General features: G+C 47.8%; 1 protein-coding gene across 4 annotated transcripts in view; it reads left to right on the plus strand.

Moving 5' to 3' along the window:
• Positions 1–18,807, plus strand: part of SLC23A2 (solute carrier family 23 member 2) — a 53,057-nt gene that overhangs the window by 5,800 nt on the left and 28,450 nt on the right. For 2 of the 4 annotated variants that reach the window (XM_041405268.1, XM_041405271.1), the window contains exons 2-4: positions 13,993–14,264; positions 14,955–15,053; positions 17,912–18,028. In XM_041405268.1, the coding sequence (XP_041261202.1) occupies positions 14,130–14,264; positions 14,955–15,053; positions 17,912–18,028 (351 nt within the window). In that variant the 5' untranslated portion in view covers positions 13,993–14,129. Of the gene's footprint in view, positions 1–7,049; positions 7,273–13,992; positions 14,265–14,660; positions 14,674–14,954; positions 15,054–17,911; positions 18,029–18,807 lie in introns of those variants that run through there. The other 2 variants (XM_041405269.1, XM_041405270.1) reach the window with 2 other exon arrangements.

Here is an 18,807-nt window from a genome sequence, read left to right on the forward strand (position 1 = left end):
ATCCCGTGAAACGGGCCCGTGGCTCCATGTCGTGACTCCGTGTCGTGACTTTCACTTTTGATTTAGGGGCTTGGGAGGGAAATAAAACGCTGCACTGCAAGGTTAGCAGCGTTTTCTTTTGTGTGCTGCTCGAAACGAAGCTGTCTGGGAGCTAATAGCACTTAGTGGGCTCTGCTGTGGCAAGGTTTGAATTTTTGTGGAGTCTCTGAGTCCTCGTGACAGGAAAAAACAAATTTTGCTCTGTTTATTACTTGTCCTCTGTGTGGAGGATCCTGTATCCAGACCCTTACCATACCCAAGCGTAGGAAACACATCCTTGTTTTGGCAGGCTCTAAAGCACCAGCTCTTCACAGATTACAGCAGGTTTTTTCCCCCTTTTTTTCATTATTTGTGCAGAATTAATTGTTCCTGAAAGGTAACTAAGGCTTCCTGATGCAAGCAGCATTTGCTTGGTCATATTTTTACAGGTTGCAATTTTTGATAAAAGCTGACAGATCATGGATTCCTGACGAGCATTTTGTTAAGACCAAACCTAAGGAGTAATTTGGATGGAGACTGACAAGAAATAAATTGGAGCTGCAGGTCCATAGGCTCGGAGGGCAGGAAATAATCGCTGTATTCTCATTCTGTTCTGTGTCCTTTCATCTCTGGGAGCAATAACAATTACCAGTCATTTGCTGATATTGGATGTATTTGCATGGGTGCCATTTAATTTTGTGTGTGGAATTTTGGGATGTTGTGCTGAGCAGAGTCATTATTACCAATATAATTTCACAGCGCTCTGGTCTGGTTTATTCAGCCTGTTGGACACTTGTTATTTGTAATTATTTCAGCTCACTGATAGATGCTTTTAAAGCTCAAAAAAAAAAAAAAAAAAGGAAGAATGGATGAGGGAATGAGGGAGAGGATTTGGGGTTTTTTTTAATACCCAAGCGTTGGGGGTTTGTTGTTGTCCTGTCAGATGTTTTCCTTGTCCATCTGTCCTGTTGGCAAATACCAGGAAAGGCAAAGGATGGAGGGCTGAGCTCCTTTGGAGCCGTGATCCCCCTGGTGAAAACACGACGTGCAAACCCCTCCTGCAGCAGGGGAAGAGCTGCCCGTCCTGTAAACATCCCCTGCTAATGAGCTGCTCTGCTTTGGAGGGGATCAAACACTGCTAATGCTTTTCATGGAGATGCCTAATCAGGCACAATAGAACCGAGCGAGGCTGTCAATTAAAGCTTCTGTTCAGTTGCTGGCTATAAATGAGCCTGAAGGCACAGCGCTGTCTGAGCTCCCCTCCTTGGCTGCCGGGCTTTGGGAAAGATTTTGTGATCAGTGTTAGCCCAGTTTTGGAGCTCGCTTAGGTACACTCCATCTGCATGGCTCTTTTCTCCTAATTATTCAAAGGGCAAAGCATGTGCTCAAGTGCTGTTCCCTCAGCTAGCAGCAGCTAAGAAGTCTCGCGTTTATCTGATGCCAATTAAGTAAGAATAATTGAGATTATTTTGTTAAAAGCAGTGCTGAAACACATCTGCCAAAGAGCCCTGAAGATGAGGCAGCCATTAAGGCACGACATTAAACAGTATATTGGTTAAAAAAGGATTGGTTTACTGGCAGAAATCACAAAGGTAAACTAGAGGCTTATTTTACTACATTTTCCAAAGAACTTTTTTACAAAGTCTTCCCAAAACCAAGACGTTTTCCTTCAATAACCTATAGCTGGTATAAATATTATTGTAAGTAGTGTGAACTCTGGAAAATTTTACAATTCTTTGTGCTTTTCCTCAGCAGCCAGTTGGGTGTTAAACTGGCTGTTCCATTTCTGTCCCTTCGCTGGGACAAGCCACTTAACCTTCTTTACCAGTTCTGTTTCTCACAGGGATATTTAATGCATTAATATCTATTTAATGCATTCTTAATTACCCGCTCACACAGGCAGGGAAATCTTCAAAGCCACTGCACTGACATCCCCATCTCTGCCTGGTGACATGTGACACAGGGGTGAGGTGGCAGCTGTCCCCTCCTGCTGCCCCATGGATTCAGAGGGTGCAGGGGCCAAGAAATGAACATTTCTGAGGAGGTCAGAGCTGCTCTCACCTGAGCCTGCCTCCAGCAGGAGCAGGGGAGTCACCCAGCAAGGCTGGCTGAGCACAGAGACACTGCCAGGCTTGTTGTGAAATTAATAAATTAGTAATTGCTTGGCTTAACGTGTGGGAATCAAACCCAGGGCTGCTCGCAGTTGTTCGGTGTGTGTGGGCAGGGGAGTCAGGAGTGCTGGTTTGGCTTAAATATCATTAGTGGCAATAATGATTTAATTTTTCCCCAGTGGCTGTGGGAAACCGAGCTGTGCTCGGTGACCAGAGCTCCTGGGGCAAACAGCTGGGCACCAGTCCTTGCTGGGGATTTCAGCACCAATTCTTGCTAACACAGTGAATAATGGCATCTCTTCTTGCTCCGTGGCCCCGAGAGATGCTCTGCCTTGCCCTGCCTCGTGCCAGCTCCAGCAGAAGCTTCTCCTGCTGCTGCTTTGGCTCTGGCTCCAGGTGAGAGCTCCGAAGCCGGCGTGGGGTCGGAGCAGCCGTGCCAGGATTGCAATCCTGGAGCCACAGGATCCTGTCCTGAGAGCCCAGCAGAGACTCCTGAGAGTCACTCCGGCCCTGCCTCTCCACCTCGGGAGCCTTGGAGCCTTTCCTCTGTAACTGGTGTGAATTCCCTGATTATTCCCAGAAAAGGTTTTGAAGTAAATCCCAAAGGAGCAAAAGGTCACTGAGCAAGAAGGGCATAACTCTCCCAGCTGGATAATTAAAACGAAAATTAAAAAGTGTGCTAAGTTGAGATTGACTTGTGGCCACGCTTTGAAGATTAAAAGGGCTTTTTTTCATTTTGGGGTTGGTGGGAGGAGGAGTTGGGCTGCGAATTACTGAGCTGTGAATGAGATCCCAGGATCACTGCCCAAAAACGATGGATATCTGCTCTTTTCCCCCCACTTTTTAAAGCATTTGGTCTTGCAGCTGGAGTTTTCAGCCTGGCTGCTCACTGTGTAATGCAGGGTGATTTTTAGGCATCCAAGCAAATGACGTATTGAATGAAAAAGTAAACAAATGATTTTGTGTAGAAGTGTTTTGCCTTTGGAAAATTAAAATAGCAGCAGCTTTGGCTGAAGGGTGGGACTTTGCCTGTTTTTTGCACAGCCTGCTGGATTTTTCTGTACAGGAGTTTAGCCCACCCTTCTGAAACTATTAGCAGTCACAAAAACAGGGAGAGAAAAGTAAAATACGAGCGTGCAAACTGACTGTGTGTTGAATTTGGGACGGGAGGGACCTCAAAGCCCATGCAGACCCACCCCGTGCCTTCAGGGACATCTCCCACTGTCCCAGGTGCTCCAAGCCCTGGCCTTGGGCACTTCCAGGGGTGGGGATTTCGGGAACACAAGGGGTGGTGATGTGTTGGGGTAATTTGGGAACACACAGGGTAATGACACATTAAAGTTCTCTGCCTCTCACCCTGCTGCCAGGCTCTGCTTCTGTCTTTTCTTGGAAGACAAAGCATTTGAGCTTTTGCCTGTAAGTACAGGAATACCTGGACCTCCAGGAAGGGAGTCTGACTTAGTTTATTAACAGGGTGAATACAATAACAGGTCCCTAAAAGCACATTTTTCTCCAGTAATTTTGGAAGTGCTTTGATCTGTGCCTGTGGAGTGCAGGGCTGTGGCTTCACTATTCTTCTGTTGTTCTTTCTTGACAATGATTCCTTATTTCTTGCCCACAAATCAGCCACAGGTATTCTTAAAGGCACTTCCCTCTTGTAATTACCTTTTTACACAGAACTCTGTGTCTGCTTTGATGTACATCTCAGATCCTAGGTTCTTCTTGCAAGTATTTAAAACCATACCGTGGCAGGAGAAGTCCTAATAAACACCTTACCAATACAGGCTGTAGATGAATTAGGGATTTCAGAAAAGAAGTTTGCCACGAGGCATTGCATTGTCCAGCTGGAAATGTGGGATTCATTTGCCCCAAGGTGTCCTTTCTCTGGGAGAGGGGGATCTGTGGGCTCAGGGGGGACACCCTGAGTAGGAGCCAGGGCTGGGCATGGCTCCCTGCATTACCTGGGGAGTTTTCAGAGCAGTTCCAGTAATTCTGGTGTCCATTTGAGCCAGCACTAGGGAAGAGCAGTAGGTGTTTTCATATTGCAGCAGATCTTCTGGTAAGTGCTTTTTCAGTTCATAACTCAATAATTTACAAACACCGCTGGAAGTTCAGACTTAATGGCCGAGTCTTTCTGCCCTTCCCGGTCGTGGGTGGAAGTGGATCTATTTATTGTGCTCGTGTGTGATGCTGTTTTCTGGGTTTGCTGTGTTAAGTGTGTTCTGGAGGATGTTCATGGGAGGCTGCTGATTAAATAAGCTGATGTAAAAGATCACGTATTTGCTGTGGCTTTGGGAGGAAGAGTCCTTAAATTAGGAGATGGCTGCAGCAATGTAGTGAGGGGGCTCATTGAGCTGTCAGGAAGGAGGCATCCTCCAGCTCACCCTCAGGATGTAACAGGATGTTCTTGCAGGGGGGCTGTGCCTCTCCCTGGGCACTGCTGACTGCATCACTCTTCCTTTTGGGTGTTTTTCTTGTTCTTGCTGAAGGGTCAAAGGAGGGATTTGGTTAGCAGGTGTTTGCAGTGCCTGAGTTGCATTATTGTCATTTTGGTGATGGGACATGACCATTGTGTGGCACCCCTGTGCAGGGGGAATAGGGGACTTCAGAGAGGGATTTTATCTTGCCTGAATGCTGCAAAACTGCAGAGAATAAATCCTCAGAATAACTATTCCAGCTGGGAACACTGTCAGTAGTTTACCAGTGTGTGTCCAAGAGCAAACAGCATTTGGCTGGAGCACTCAGAAATATTGGTCCATCCTCAGACTGAACACTTGAGTGTCTGAGAAGAAGGCAGAAAATTGGATTTTCTCGTAATAATCAAAGTGAACTCCTCCTAGGAGACATTTCCAAGCAGCAGAAATACTTCCAGCAGTTTGCATTTCGGATATTAAGCAGGAAATAAAAAAGATGAGTGGCTGTGTGGGACCATCACGACCGAGCTCCCTAGGCTGAAGCAGAGTGAGATAAATCCTCTGCTGTGCCTCCCCTCCCACAGTGAAGTGCAGCCCCACACAGCTCTCAGCTCTTCATTCCCCCCTGCTGGGCTTCCACAGCTGCTCTGAAATATTCCAGTGCATTTTGAGTTGGCATTCTCCTGCAGTGTGACAGTGGCTCCAGTCCCTGCTCACTCCAGGGAGTTGTAACCCCACAAGCCACGCTTGGATCTGTCCCGACATCAACCCTGGCAGCTGGGATTGGAGTGGAGGTACCCAGATTAGCAGGTGGTTTCTTAGGATTGAGTGGAAATGCAGAGTAATCAGAAATTAATTGTTTGAATGTTGAAATTCTCCACTCACTGATGATGAATTTTGCAGCGATTAGTTTTAATTGCAAGGTAAATAGACAAGTCTTTGATTGCATACTGAAGAATTTTAATTGCATTGAACTCGGTTATACTTTGAACTGTGATGTTCAGGGCAAGAAGTATTTGAGTCCCTGGCATTGTTTAATCCAGCTATTAAAAAAACTAGTTGGATTAAACAAAAGTTGGACATTGGAGTAAAAAAGCAAGTGGTTTACTTCTTTCAAAACCTAAAGTTTTCCTCTTGCTCTTGATTGCTCAGTTCTTTAGCTCCCTGTGAGCACATCAAATACCTTGAATCTAAAACAATTTCCAGCTTTTTTTCCCCTAAAGTGTTATAGATCAATGATCTATATGATATATATATATATATATATCAATGATATATGATATATAGCCAGTCTGGCTACAGCAGTTGGTGTTTTGTGGTCTTCAAGTTTGGTGATGCTTGTGTTAATGGCTCTAAGATTTCTTTATGTTGAAATTCAGATATTTGTGTTTGTGAAAACGTTTGGAAGTCAGAAGGAGGGAAAGGATCTAATAACTGGAAAAGGAGCAAACAGAGGGGGGATCTTCTCAGCATCTCTTTGCAGTGGGGATTAGAGGCTGGCACATCCTGTGGGTCTGTGTGAGCACACACTGCACAGAGGAATCAGTGCAGATCCTTGGGTCTCTGCCAGGGATCTGAGCGAGGCATGGATGAGGAGCATGGCACGGGGCAGGCTCAGCTCTCAATTAACCGTGCCCTGCTCAGGCCTTGGCTCTGCTCTGGGGGGGGCTGGATGGAGCTGGGGGGCTGGATGGACTTGGGGGGACTGGATGGAGCTGGGGGGCTGGATGGACTGGGGGGGCTGGATGGAGCTGGGGGGCTGGACAGCACTGGCAGCCTGTCCCTGCCTCCACACATTGGGGTGCAGAAAGGGCATTTCAGGTACGGTGAGCTCACCTTCATGCCCTGGAGCTCCGTGTTCCTGGCCTGCTCTGGGTTGGGTGCAAGGGGTGGAGTTGCTGCCGGTAAATCCAGGCAGGAGCTGCTCACTGGGAAATGGGGATGGGTAAAATGACAAGGTGATGTTGAGGAGTGTAAGGACAGCCTTAGGCAGGGCTGTGCTCCCACAGAAGGGCAGTGGTGCAAGGAGGAGATCCATGGGAAGCAATTTTAGAATCCTTGAATTGTTTGGGTTGGAAAAGATCTTTAAGATCAAGTCCAGTCTTTAAGCCAGCACTGCCACATCCACCACTGAACCATGCCCTGAATGCCACATCTCCATGGCTTTTATACACCTGCAGTGTACCTGCACTCACCCACTTCCCTGGGCAACCCGTTCCAGTGCTTGGCAACCCTGGTTTTATTTCTTGTTGGTTTTGTTGTTGATTCAAGGCTTTCACTTCTTCTCCTGCATCCCTTTCCGTCCCGCTTTGCCCTGTGCCCATCATTGCTACTCAGCGTTTTCCACTGGGGAAATGGAGGAGCCCAGCACAGTCCTGGCGTGTTTCGGTTCCCTGTGAGGTTGTGGATCACTGACCCTTGTTTCAGGGAAGAGCTCTGAGGTCAGGGATCTCTGGAAAATCTGTCCAGTTTGCTGATAAAAACATTTCCGCGCGGTTTGCACCAGGGAGGCTCACGGAGGAGCGCCCAGAGAAGATCCCTGTCCTGACTGCAGCTGCTGCTGGAAGTATTTGTGCCATCTGGGGGCTCTGGCTGGCTGTTCTCCCCGTGATTTCGTGGCTGAGCTGAAGCTCCCGGGCCAGGCTGCTTTGCGTAAACCCCGCGGAGGCGTGGAGTAACGGGGGAGTAACCGAGGAGTAACCAGGTGCTGCCTCCTGCCCTGCCCTTGTGTAAGCGTGGGCTGGGAGCGGTTACACAATGGGCAAGTACAAAAGGAGTATAAAAGTGCTCCTGGGGGATGAATGTCTGCATCCTCCAGGCTGCTGCTGCTGCGGGAGCTGCCTCCGAGAGCTCGGTGCAGGTTTGCCTCGGTGGGGGTGGTTGCCAAAATTCAGCTGCTTTGGTGTTGGCATTGTGAAATAAGAAACTTTAAAAACTTGTGTTTGCAGGTGTTAATAGCTAACTTTCCGTGTCTTAAAGGTTTGAGGGCTTAATTTCTCATTTTAAAATTGCTGTCAGTGTGAAAAGAGGTATTTACTGTTTCAGAAGTGTTTGCTCTCTTCTGTTTATCTGTAAACTTTGCTTTCCTTTTAATCTTTAAAACGGGACAAATGTATATGATATTTCTGTAGTGAAAGAGATTTCAAGAAAGTCTGAGCACAAAGGTACAACGTCTTGGTTAGTTTCTGAAAGTTGATTAAGTCCAAATCCTAATAAGTTATGCTGAATGGAAGTGTTTATTTCCAGACAAGCCTAACAGGTAACTCAGTGTAGAACTTTTCAAATGTGGGGTCTGTTGCTGGCTTTGTATTGATCACTGGGCTCAAGCTGTTCCCTTCCCAAAGGAGCCACAGGGATGCCTCAGCCCTTGGGAAGGAGCTTCACATGCAGAGCTGAAAAATTGGCACATTACCTCGATTTACTTAATAAATGGAATTTTTCCTAGATGAGTCTCTAACTCCACCTTTGTTTTAACGTGATTAAAGTCTTGGAAAGAAGGGAGCTTTCATCAAAGTGCCAAGTCCAAGTACAAAGCAGGCTGAGAAAGGAGCCAGTGTGAGCTCAGGTTGCTTTGGGGGCCGTGAAGGAGCTTAACGAGCTGTGCATTAATATCAGTAATAACAGCGAGCTGTCGGAATGCCCAAATTATTAAATCTCCCCAGGGAGACCGTAAGGACTCCATAGCATTAAAATCAAATTACTGTGTGCCATACACTGCGAGGTGTGCTGAGCTCAGGGCAGACTGAGGGAGCAGTGAGACAGGGTTTAATTTTTATTTACCCTCAGTCTGGAGAGCTCTGCAGGTGTCAGCTCCCAGCAGTGGCTGCTGAATTGTCATTTCCCACCTTCTGCTTGCACTTCTTTGGAATTTCATCTCACAGCTTCTCATCCCTGCCCACTGGTGGGGTCTCTGGGAGGGTGGCAAATGCACTGCGCAGAATTTGGGCAAAACTGCTGCCTTTTGGGACAAGAAAATGGGAGACATGGGGTGAAGGATGATGAGTGGGAGCTGCTTGGCCAGCAGTGTTCTGATCAAACACCCTGCAGGGTGACTGATGCTGGAAACACCCAGATATTCTGGTTTAGAATCAGCTATTTTGGTTTAGAATCAGCTCTTCTGGTTTAGAATTTTCAGCTATTCTGGTTTAGAGTTTTCAGCTCTTCTGGTTTAGAATTTTCAGCTCTACTGTTTTAGAGGTTTCATCTCTTCTGTTTTAGAGTTTTCAGCTCTTCTGGTTTAGAGTTTTCAGCCCTTCTGGTTTAGAGTTTTCACCTCTTCTGCTTTAGAATTTTCAGCCCTTCTGTTTTAGAGTTTTCAGCTTTTCTGGCTTAGAATTTTCAGCTCTTCTGGTTTAGAATCCCAGCCTAACTAAGCTCTCAGTTCATAACTTGACTAACCAAACTTGTGGGTTTTGAAAGCTGTGAGATCCTTTGGTAAACACCTCATTCAGCTGGGTTTAAGTCCCCTTCTCAAGAAGCTCATTGACACAGGAAGTTAATGAGATTTAGCTAATGTGCTTTAAATACATGGAAGGTTTGAGCTCGGCGTAACTTTCCTGCTTAGCTTTGTGCAGACTTGCCCTAATAACGTTGGTCAGTTATTAAAGCACCGTTCTGGATGGCAGTCAAAATCCCAACTACTTAAAAATTCATTAGTGCCTCCAAAGAAAGAATATGTTTGTGCTTTGAAGAGCTACTTCGAAGTGAACAGGGAAGCTTCTTAAAGTGCCCATCAGCTTAAATAAATTGAGTTTTTTAGAACTCAGATGTTAGGAAGTTTGGGTATGTAGCAGCATTTTGTCTCTGCTGCAGGTAAAGATGAACTGTGTGGTGTTAGTTAAATTTGGAGTCTGCTTTTCTTGTTGTGAGTGGGGGGAAATCTCTGGAGTGTTTAGGATGTGGTGGCATTTCAGTGCAGCTTCAGTTGGTGGGGAGGAACTGGAGAGGCCCCTGCTGAAGGTAAATCAGGAGTTTCCTGGGACCAAAGAGGCTGCTCCAAACTCTCCAAGAACAAAAAACCCTTCAAGACTGAAGCAGGAGGGTAGAGAAAATTAAATGTGTGGGTTCTGGGCACCTTCTTCACATCTGTGAGGTGGTGAAAATGCCCTGGAAGGCAGAAAAATGCCTTTGAGGCACTGCCTGCCTGTGTGGACAGTGGGTGGGACCTCGCAGGTGCAGTATCCAGGCTCAGATCTGGGATGGAGCAGCGTGGAGCAGTTGGATTTGTGGTTGTGGTTCTGCAGACAGCACTTTGATTGCATCCTTCAAGTATTTATTGAGCTTTTTTAACCTGGGTGATGAGAGGTTTGTGGAATGTTTTTAACTGGGGAGAACCTTTTTTCCTAGGAAAACCTCCAGCACCCTTTGGACACCTCCGAGTAGCAAAGTTCTCTTTTGAAGGGAGTCCATGTCCCTTTCCACATCTCTGCTGCCCAAAATCCAATCTCAGGCCTAGAGGATGCCTTGGTTGTGTTAAAACACATCATGTGCCCGAGTTCCAGAGGTGCCAAACACTTGGAAGTGCCAGGGAGGTGCTGAAATTCCAGAGGCACCTCAAGTGGGACAAATGCTGGCTGAGCATCATCTCTGCTTGCAGGAGAAAGTTGGTCTGTTCACATGAGCCTGACAGCTCATTAAAATAATAAATTGATGATGGTAATTAAGCAGTGACCTTAATTTGATTCTAATCTCCTTAGTGGGTGCGACAGCCAGAGGTTTTTTGGCTCTGCAGCCGTCTGTGACAGCCAGAAAGGTCCTGGTCCTGTGCCACCACTCCTTCCCCAGGGGGTGTGACATGGGACAAACCCAGGCGTGGGCTGTCCCATCCCCAGCTGCTTTTGTTTGTTGTGCTTCCTTTGGGAATATTCCCCTTGTGCAGCAGGGAAGGGCCACCAAATTCAGGCCAGTCCCTGATTCCCCGCAGGGCCTGGCTGGGGACCAGGGCAGGGATTGTCTGAAGGGACTGGGAAAGTCTGAAATTATTTTGGTTGTCACTAAGTGGTGGGCTCGGCTCAGCTGAGGGAAATTTAGGATCCAGCTGGAATTCAGGCTGTGTGGTTTTAGAAGGTTTTTGGTTTGAGTTTGGCAGATAAGGGAATACACAGGGCTGCATCCTTTCACTTGGAAAAAACTGTAATTTTCAGGGCTGGAAGTCGTGGGGGAGCCTGAGCTTCCTCCAGAGGGTTAACCTCTGGGTCTGCTAATTGCAAACGAGCAATCAACAGCACTGCCATGTCCTGAGCATGACCATGCCCAGTCCTGCTGCTGCCAGGCCAACAGCACCTGGCAAAGCATTGGCTCTTCCTAAGAGGAGGTGAAAAAAAACCCAAATCAACCCAAACTGAGAGAAGAGCCCCAAGAACTTGCCAGTTGCCAGGAATGTCACAGCCTGGAGGTCAGGTGGGCTTTGTTTTCCCCAGTCTTTGCTTTGCCAGGCTCTGGATTCAAATATTGATGCTGAAGGCCTTCAGCAGTGTAGGGAGGAGCTGCACAGCAGCAAATCTGATCCAGGGAATATTTGTGGTGTGCTTCAGCCAAAAGCTGTATGCAGTGCTTTGAAAGGAAACAGTGCACGTAAGGGAGGTGTCTGTGTCCCCCCCTGTGGGGGTTCATGGCCAGTTTTCCCTCCTGTGGCAATTTATTTATGGCAATTTAATTTATGGCAATTTGTTTTCCCTGCCAAAACCCTTTATGTCTGTCTGCACCTTCTGTCCTGCCCAGGTTAACCCTTGGATCTACTGAAGAGTTGAGCTGTGAAGGGATTTTTTACAGCTGGGTACCTGGGGAAGTGGGAGCTTTTCAGGGGCAGATTTTCCTGTAGGAAAACCTTTGTGCTCCACTGCATGTTTTTATTTGTGGTGGAGGTTCCAGAGCAGAGACTTGTAGGGACAAAAAAGAGCATTTAAACAGTCTTGCATCACAGATCTCCGTATCTCTGATGGGTTTTATCTTTTTTTCCATGAGCTTTGCAGCACATCCTGATTTGTTTGAATGAAATAGCAGCGACCTGGCAAAAGGGAAGATGTGGTGGGTGGTCCTGGAAGCAGATGTTGTGTCAGACCAGACCCTGCCACCTCTTCCTGTCCTCTCCTGGTGGCTCTGAGGCTGGAGGAGCTTTTTGCTGGAGAACAGCAGATGCTGGAGGTGCAGAGTGGCCTCTCCCTGCCCAGGAGGCTTTTCCTCCTGAACTTGCACCTGGGCTCTCTCCTGCCCTTTGTGTAAATCCTAATCTAATCTGCAGCACTGTAAAGCCCTGGCCTTCTGTGTTAAACACAGGTGTTCCCTGGAGTAATTCATGTGGGAAGGTGAGTCCTGGCACAAGTTTCCCTTCCAGCCTTTCCACTGGACCCCAGCCTGCAGGTGATGGGTTGTACTGAGTTTACCTGCCCCTGCTGAATAGGTTTTATCTCTTCTGTTTTATCTCTTTCTGCAGGGTTTGCCAGCTTCTGAGGAGCTGGATTTGCTCTGGAGGGCAGTAAAAATGCCTGAGTCGAGGTGGGACACAGGGGCTGATAAGGAGGGAGCTCTCCCAGATAGCTCCAGGCAGCAGCAGGGTTTGTCTTCTCCTCTTTGACACTCCTGATGGCAGAATCAAAGCATTCCAGAAACCTCTGATGGTCATCTGTGCCATTAAGTGCAATTTTAATTGCTGGGTAGAAGCAAGAAGAGCTGGGAAATTCCTTCTCCTGGTTTGTCTTGGAGCAACCCCTGGTGACACAAACCCTCCCTCTCTTTAGGAAAAGCAGCAGTGAGGGGTTTTGACCTGTGAATTGGGAGTTGCCTCTTTGGGAATTGTTTTTTCAGCTATGGAGTGTCAGCTCTCAGCCATCCCTGGATCCAAGGCAAGCCTTGCTGCTGTCCTGCTTTGCTCCAGGCCTGGAGAAGCCAGCAGCCCTGCTGTTGTGCAGGGTGGCAGAGGTGCTGCTCAGTGCCAGGGCACCTTAGAGCAGATGCTGGGCCTGGCAGCTTCCCTGGCTCACATTTCTTTATTGCTTCTGGCTCAGGGAGGTGTCCTGCTGCCCTTTCCCTTCCCAATCCCAGAGGATCAAGCTGCCAGACTCAACCTCGCCCGTCTCCATCTCTGATTTTCTTGGAGAATAAAACACGTCTGCAATGACAGAAAAAGGCAGATTCTTTTCTCTTTTTTCTTGTGTGCTAGGAAAAAAAAAATCCAAACCTCATTGCCCTACAGTGAAAGCAAACAAAAATCCCCTCCAAAAATCCCAGCCCAGACCCCCCAGTGCCCCCAAACCTTTAACCTTTAACCAGTGCCTGCCTCCTCTCTGCCCTCAGCTGCTCTTTGAAGAGGAGCTCTGTGAAAATGGCAGTGACAGGTTTTTCCCAGAGCAAGACAGTGAGTGTTCAAACCATTCTCCTTCAGTCTTCAAGTGAGAAATAATTAATTATGCCACCCTAATATTTACTCTCATAAACAAACTTAACTCTGATTTGTAGGCGCTGCCTTCCATCCCATCTTGATTTAATTAATGCTTCAAAGGGATCTCAGTGCCCAAATTGTCTTTTTTATGCAACTTTTCAGGAGATACCTACGTTGCTTTGAAAGTTTTAATATTTCTTTCACCTCAAGGAACCAGAATTTCCCAGCAAATGGGCAATTAACATCTGTTAAGATGTTCTGAAATATTAGTATTCATATGTTAGTGCAGTCCTGAACTGCCCTCAGCAGAAGAGTCTTTCCCAAGTTCAGTTATTACTGCAATTACAGTAGGCAGGAGCTGCTGGCATTTCCTGAGCAGCATCTGGAAGGGAGACCTCAGGAAAAACCCAAGTTCTGCTTCTTTTTTTCCAATCCAGACCTGTATTTGAGTGTCCATGAGCTGTGTTTCCACCTTAGGGTTCAGCTGAACCCATCATTAACTTGCTTGTGAAGTAACTCCAGTGTGAGTGGCTTCTGCTGCTTGGATGGGTGCAGAAAATTCCACTTTTTGTGGCTTTCAAGAGGCCATTTTTGCAGGTTCTGTCCTGTTCTTTCACCTGTACCTGACCTGGTTTCACCTGCAGATGTTGGCAGCTGCATTCTCTGTTTAAAGCTCAGTAACCACAGGTTGCAAAACTTGGATTTTCTGTGCTGTCTTGTAGGGAGTTTAGGTTCAAATATGTTAATTCCTGTTCTTTTCTCTTGGAAATGGAAAATGTGGGATAACAGTGGACTGGCTGGTGTGATTTAAGGAGCAAATGTGGGAAGATTGTACTGGAGTGACCCACTGAGGTGTCTGATCTTTCCAGTTCCTGTGCCAGGAGGGAAGTGAAACTCATTGAAATACAAAGTTTATCCTCAAACAGTTCCTTCAGCAGCAGGAACTGTGCTTGGAGTGTTCTTCATACAGCTGAGAATTTTGGGGTGAGGAACAAACTCAGGACCTTCAGGTGATGAGACTGACTTTATTTCCCTCCTAAAAAAAAATCCCAATTTGTCCCTTCCCTCCCAGGAGCCGTTGATGGGAAGGACACACTGATGTCCCAGCTGGATTACTGAGCTCCTCAGTGCCTCCTGGAGCTGCTGCTGCTGCAATAAAGAGCTGTCCTTCGTTCTTGGCCTGTCCCAGAGGCACCTCCTGGGTGCTGCATGCAAGTCCTGGACGTGCTGGAAACCATGGGGATTGGCAAGAACACCACGTCCAAGTCGGTGGAGGCAGGAGGAGGCTCCACGGAGGGCAAATACGAGGATGAGGCCAAGCACCCCACCTTCTTCACCCTGCCTGTGAGTCAGCCCAGAAAATAGTGCTCCAGTTGTGGTGTACAAACCCTTCATTTCCATGGGCAGTGACAAAACTCTGAATATCTGTGTGTAACACAGCAACCTTGCTGTGTGTGCTCATTCCCAGGACGGGCAGCAGCCCATGGTCAGAGCACCATGGAGGGCAGATAGGAGGATGAGTCCAAACACCTCACCTTCCCATGAGTGACCCCAGGGCAGAGATTGATGCTCCAGGTGTACAAACCCTTCATTTCCACGGGCAGTCAGTGACAAAGCTCTGAATATTTGTGTGTAACACAGCCAGCCCTGCTGTGTGTGCTCATTCCCAGGACAGGCAGCAGCCCATGGTCAGAGCACCATGGAGGGCAGATAGGAGGATGAGTCCAAACACCTCACCTTCTTCACCCTGCCTGTGAGTGAGCCCAGCCCTGTAGGCAGGGGATAATGCTCCAGTTGTGGTGTACAAACCCTTCATTTCCATGAGCAGTCAGTGACAAAGCTCTGAATATTTGTGTACAGCACAGCCAGCCCTGCTGTTACAAAAATGCCTTGCCATGCTCCTCATGCTTTCTGACTAAATGTCAGAGCCAGATGTCAAGTACCAAGAGAGAAAACTGACACACGAGGTGTGATGGCAGAGGAAATGTTGATTTTAAAAACTTCACCTATTTCTCTTCTTGCTCCCTCTTTAAGGTTGTGATAAACGGCGGAGCCACGTCCAGCGGCGACCAGGACACGGAGGACACGGAGCTGATGGCCATCTACACCACAGAGAATGGCATAGCAGAGAAGGTACTGGGGCTGCCCTGCTGGCTGGGAGCTCACTCTTGCTCTCTCAGCTCCTGCTTTGCCCTGGCTGGGAGGTTTCCTGTCCCAGAGCTGCTGACTTGCAGATCCACATCTCCCCGGGCAGTTCTGCCCTCGTGACTCCTGGTCACACACATTGGGTGCAGCTCTTGGGGCATGACTCAGGAAGTGGTGGGAGCAGTTCATGCCCTTGGTTGGGATTTTTCCAGCTTTTTTCTCCATTCTTTCATTCCCTAGGTCTGTTCAGTGATGATCCTGCAAGCTGAGATGGTGTGAATCTGAGCTTTTGTTTAAAATAAGGATGAGGATTATGGTAAATCTGAACTTCTGAAATTCTGGCTTTTTTGTCTGAAAAGGCTCAGCCTGACCCAAGTTTTTCAAATGTCCTGATTGAAACAGGAACAAAACTCCTGGTTCCAAGCAGGGTCACCACGATGCTCCTCCCTTCGAGGCCATGGTTTCTCTTGGGGCAGGGATGACACCAGGGGATGCAGTTAATGTTTTCACTCCTGAATTTCAGGTTTAAAGCATCCCCTGAGCAGCCAGAGGTCTGTCAGTGCTGGGCTCCAGGGGAGCCTGGGCCTGGTGCCCTCCCAGCTCTGCCCAGGTGTCTCACTCACATTTCATGGACAGCTTCTTGTTCCCTCTGAAAGCCTTTGGTTTTTGGAGCATGCTGGGGCTGGAGTGGAGAGCACAATCTGATAAAAGCCTTGAGCCAGAGGTGTTTGGGTGGAGTTGTGCAATGAGATAAGCCATCTCCAGACACCAGAGTGTTCCTGCTTCTCCCAAACGTGTGCTTCCCTCCCTCCCAGCTGGCCCACGGGATCAGAACTGTGGGTGATGGAGAATAATTCACCCAAAGGAGACCTTGAGCTGTGGAGTGAGCAGACCTGCCTTGAGTTAAAGCTTTGCTGTGGCTGCCAGTGAAGGATCAGGGTGGGGAGCCCTGGCACGGGTGCCCCCAGCAGCTCTGGCTGCCCCTGGATCCCTGCAGATGCCCAAGGCCAGCCTGGATGGGGCTTGGAGCACTCTGGGACAGTGGAATTGTTGTTTTCATTGTTTTCTCCAGAAATCTCAAAAAAAAAGCTCTCAACCCACAACCTGATCCAAAATAAACCCCTCACTCAGCTAAACCATCACCCTGTTCCTTCCCTCGTGGCAACAAAACAGTTTTGGCTTCCTTTGGTGTTTTAAATTAGTAGGATATTGTTTAATAATAAATCCAGAATTATCCCATAGGACAGAAAATGAAAGATGCAGTTCCTAAATGTGTGGGAATTGTTCAGGACATGCAAGGAATGTGTCCCTGCCCATGGCAGGGGTGGCACTGGGCCTTGCAGCCCAGCCAGGGGAGGGCCAGGCTGGACATCAGGAGGAATTTTTCTGTGGAAAGGGTGGCCACGGGTTGGAAGGGGCAGTGATGGAGTCCCCATCCCCAGAGATGTTAAAAAATATGTGGATGTGGCAGTTGGAGATGTGGTTTGGTGATGCTGCTGTGCTGGTGGTCAGACCTGAGGATCTGAAAGGGCTTTTCCAACCTCAGCCATTCCATGGTTCAAATTCCTCATTTTTTTTTTCCACGTGTTTTTTGTAGAGAATTGGCTCAGGAGGGAGTTTGTTCCTTTTCCAGTCCATGAAAAGCTGTCACTGGTGCTGCAGGAGGGGAGGGCACTGCTCAAAGTGCTTCCAAGACTTCTCTCAAATGGGACTTTCTGTATTTTGGGAAATGTGTTCTGTACATTTCTGCTGCAACCCCCTCGACCTCCCCGCAGCCCTGCGCCCACCTGCCCCCCCTGGGTGTGAATTTCCCCAGGGGATTTCTTTTCCCAGCAGAAGGCTGAGGTGGGAGGGCAGTGCCAGGCTCACTTTGGCTGGCTGGCCTTGCAGGTGGCACCGAGTGCGGGTCACCGTGGATTTGGGGGTTTTTTTGGGAGAAGTGGAGACCATTTGGGGCAGTCACGAGTCTGGCAGAGCTCCCAGGCTCTGTGTGAGGCAGCTTCACGTGGGCTCAGAGTGTCTTGGGCTGGATTAGGGCAGAGCAGCTGTTGTGTAAGGTGATTTTTTAGCTACTTGGTCTGAAATGACAAAATCTGATACTTCCTCCTGCTTCTGTTGTTGTGCTGGGGCTTTGGAGCATTGTGGCTTTGTTGTCAGGGATTTCCAGAGCAGATTCCACTTCTTTGGAACAGAGAAAAGCAGATTTCCCTGTTTCATCTGCAGGGGTGTTGATGTGTGAATGTCTGTGCTCACTTGTCCATTGGCCTTGCCTGAATTCCTGGGGAATTGAAATTCCTGGAGGAATTCTGCTTGGCTGACAGAAATTGGTTAGGGATTAATTTGGGTGTAATAATTAGCATTTTTCCTGACTGCATAAAGTGAGGGGGAAGAAGGGAAATTATAAATTCTTTGGCTAAAAGTGGTTAACCAAGATGGAATTGGGTAAGAGCAAAGCAGGGAAGCAATTATCATAATGAGGATTTATTTTTGCCAGTGATGCAAGGACAGAGCTCTTCTTCTTAGTTCCAATTCTTCCCTGTTTTCTTTTTCTGTTTGTTTTTGTGGTTTGGGGTTTGGTGGGGTTTTTTTAACAACCTTGTCATGATGAATCCATTTTTGGGCACCTTTTGGCTGCTAGATCAGTTCTGTCATAAATCAGCAATTATAAATAAATAAGCAGGGAGTGTTCAGAAGGGAACATGCTGGCTACAAATTCAGGAGCTGGATGTGAAAGGCTTTGAAATTGTCACAAATCAGCGTTGCTGAAGCAGCCTTGGAGTGGCTGGCTGTTGAAATTCCCTTTATTCTGTGCAGCACTAACCTGCTGGTGCCCCTTGCTCCTGCAGAGCTCCCTGGCAGAGACCCTGGACAGCACTGGCAGTTTGGATGCCCAGAGGACTGACATGATTTACACCATTGAAGATGTTCCTCCCTGGTACCTCTGCATCTTCCTGGGCTTGCAGGTACATCCCCAAACACAGACAGCTTTTTCTTCTGTAGCTTTCAAATTTTATTAAGGATTTTCTGTGCAGTTCGTTGTGGTTGTGTGTTTTATCCTTCTCCACTCCCACCTGCTTGAGGAAGGTGTTGGGAGGTTTCTTCTGAGGCTGATCACACTCAGATCATTGCTCTGAGAGTGATTTTGAAGTTGGTGTTGGGAGGTTTCTTCTGAGGCTGATCACACTCAGATCATTGCTCTGATTTCAGTTTTCAGCATTTGTGGGAGTCACTCAAATATTTATTGAGTTACAAGCTGCTGTTGCTAAATGAGAGAGCAAAGGCTCAGGGGAGGCCTTCACATTGGGCACCTCTGGAGTTAAAAATGGGGAGAGAGAAGGGTTTAGACCTGAAATATTGAATATTAAAGCTGCTACTGCATTTATTTCAGTCCTGAGAGCACCACCCTGCACCTGGCTTGCCAGGGAGGCCCCTTGCAGCACAAGCAGGTGCTTCCTCCAGCTCAGCCCCTGCCTGTGGGCAGCAGAGCAGCTCCAGTCCCATCTCCTTCCCTTCTCCAGTGGGAATAACATCTGGCCCACAGGAATGCTGAGAATTTGGTCATCTCTGTGAAGGACCTTGAGATCTCCAAACACACACATTCCACAACATCCTTTTTGTTGCTGCCTTTTCCTCAAGGACAGGCAGTTCTGTAGGAATTCTGTTTTTACTTGTGTGTGGAGTATGGTGAAGATTTGTTGGTTGTTTTGCTTTTGATGTGCTTTAGGAGTCCTTTGTGTGTGAG

Source organism: Onychostruthus taczanowskii, unplaced genomic scaffold (assembly GCF_017590055.1).
Source record: "Onychostruthus taczanowskii isolate IOZ18803 unplaced genomic scaffold, ASM1759005v1 scaffold228, whole genome shotgun sequence".
Classification (NCBI taxonomy): Eukaryota; Metazoa; Chordata; class Aves; order Passeriformes; family Passeridae; genus Onychostruthus; species Onychostruthus taczanowskii.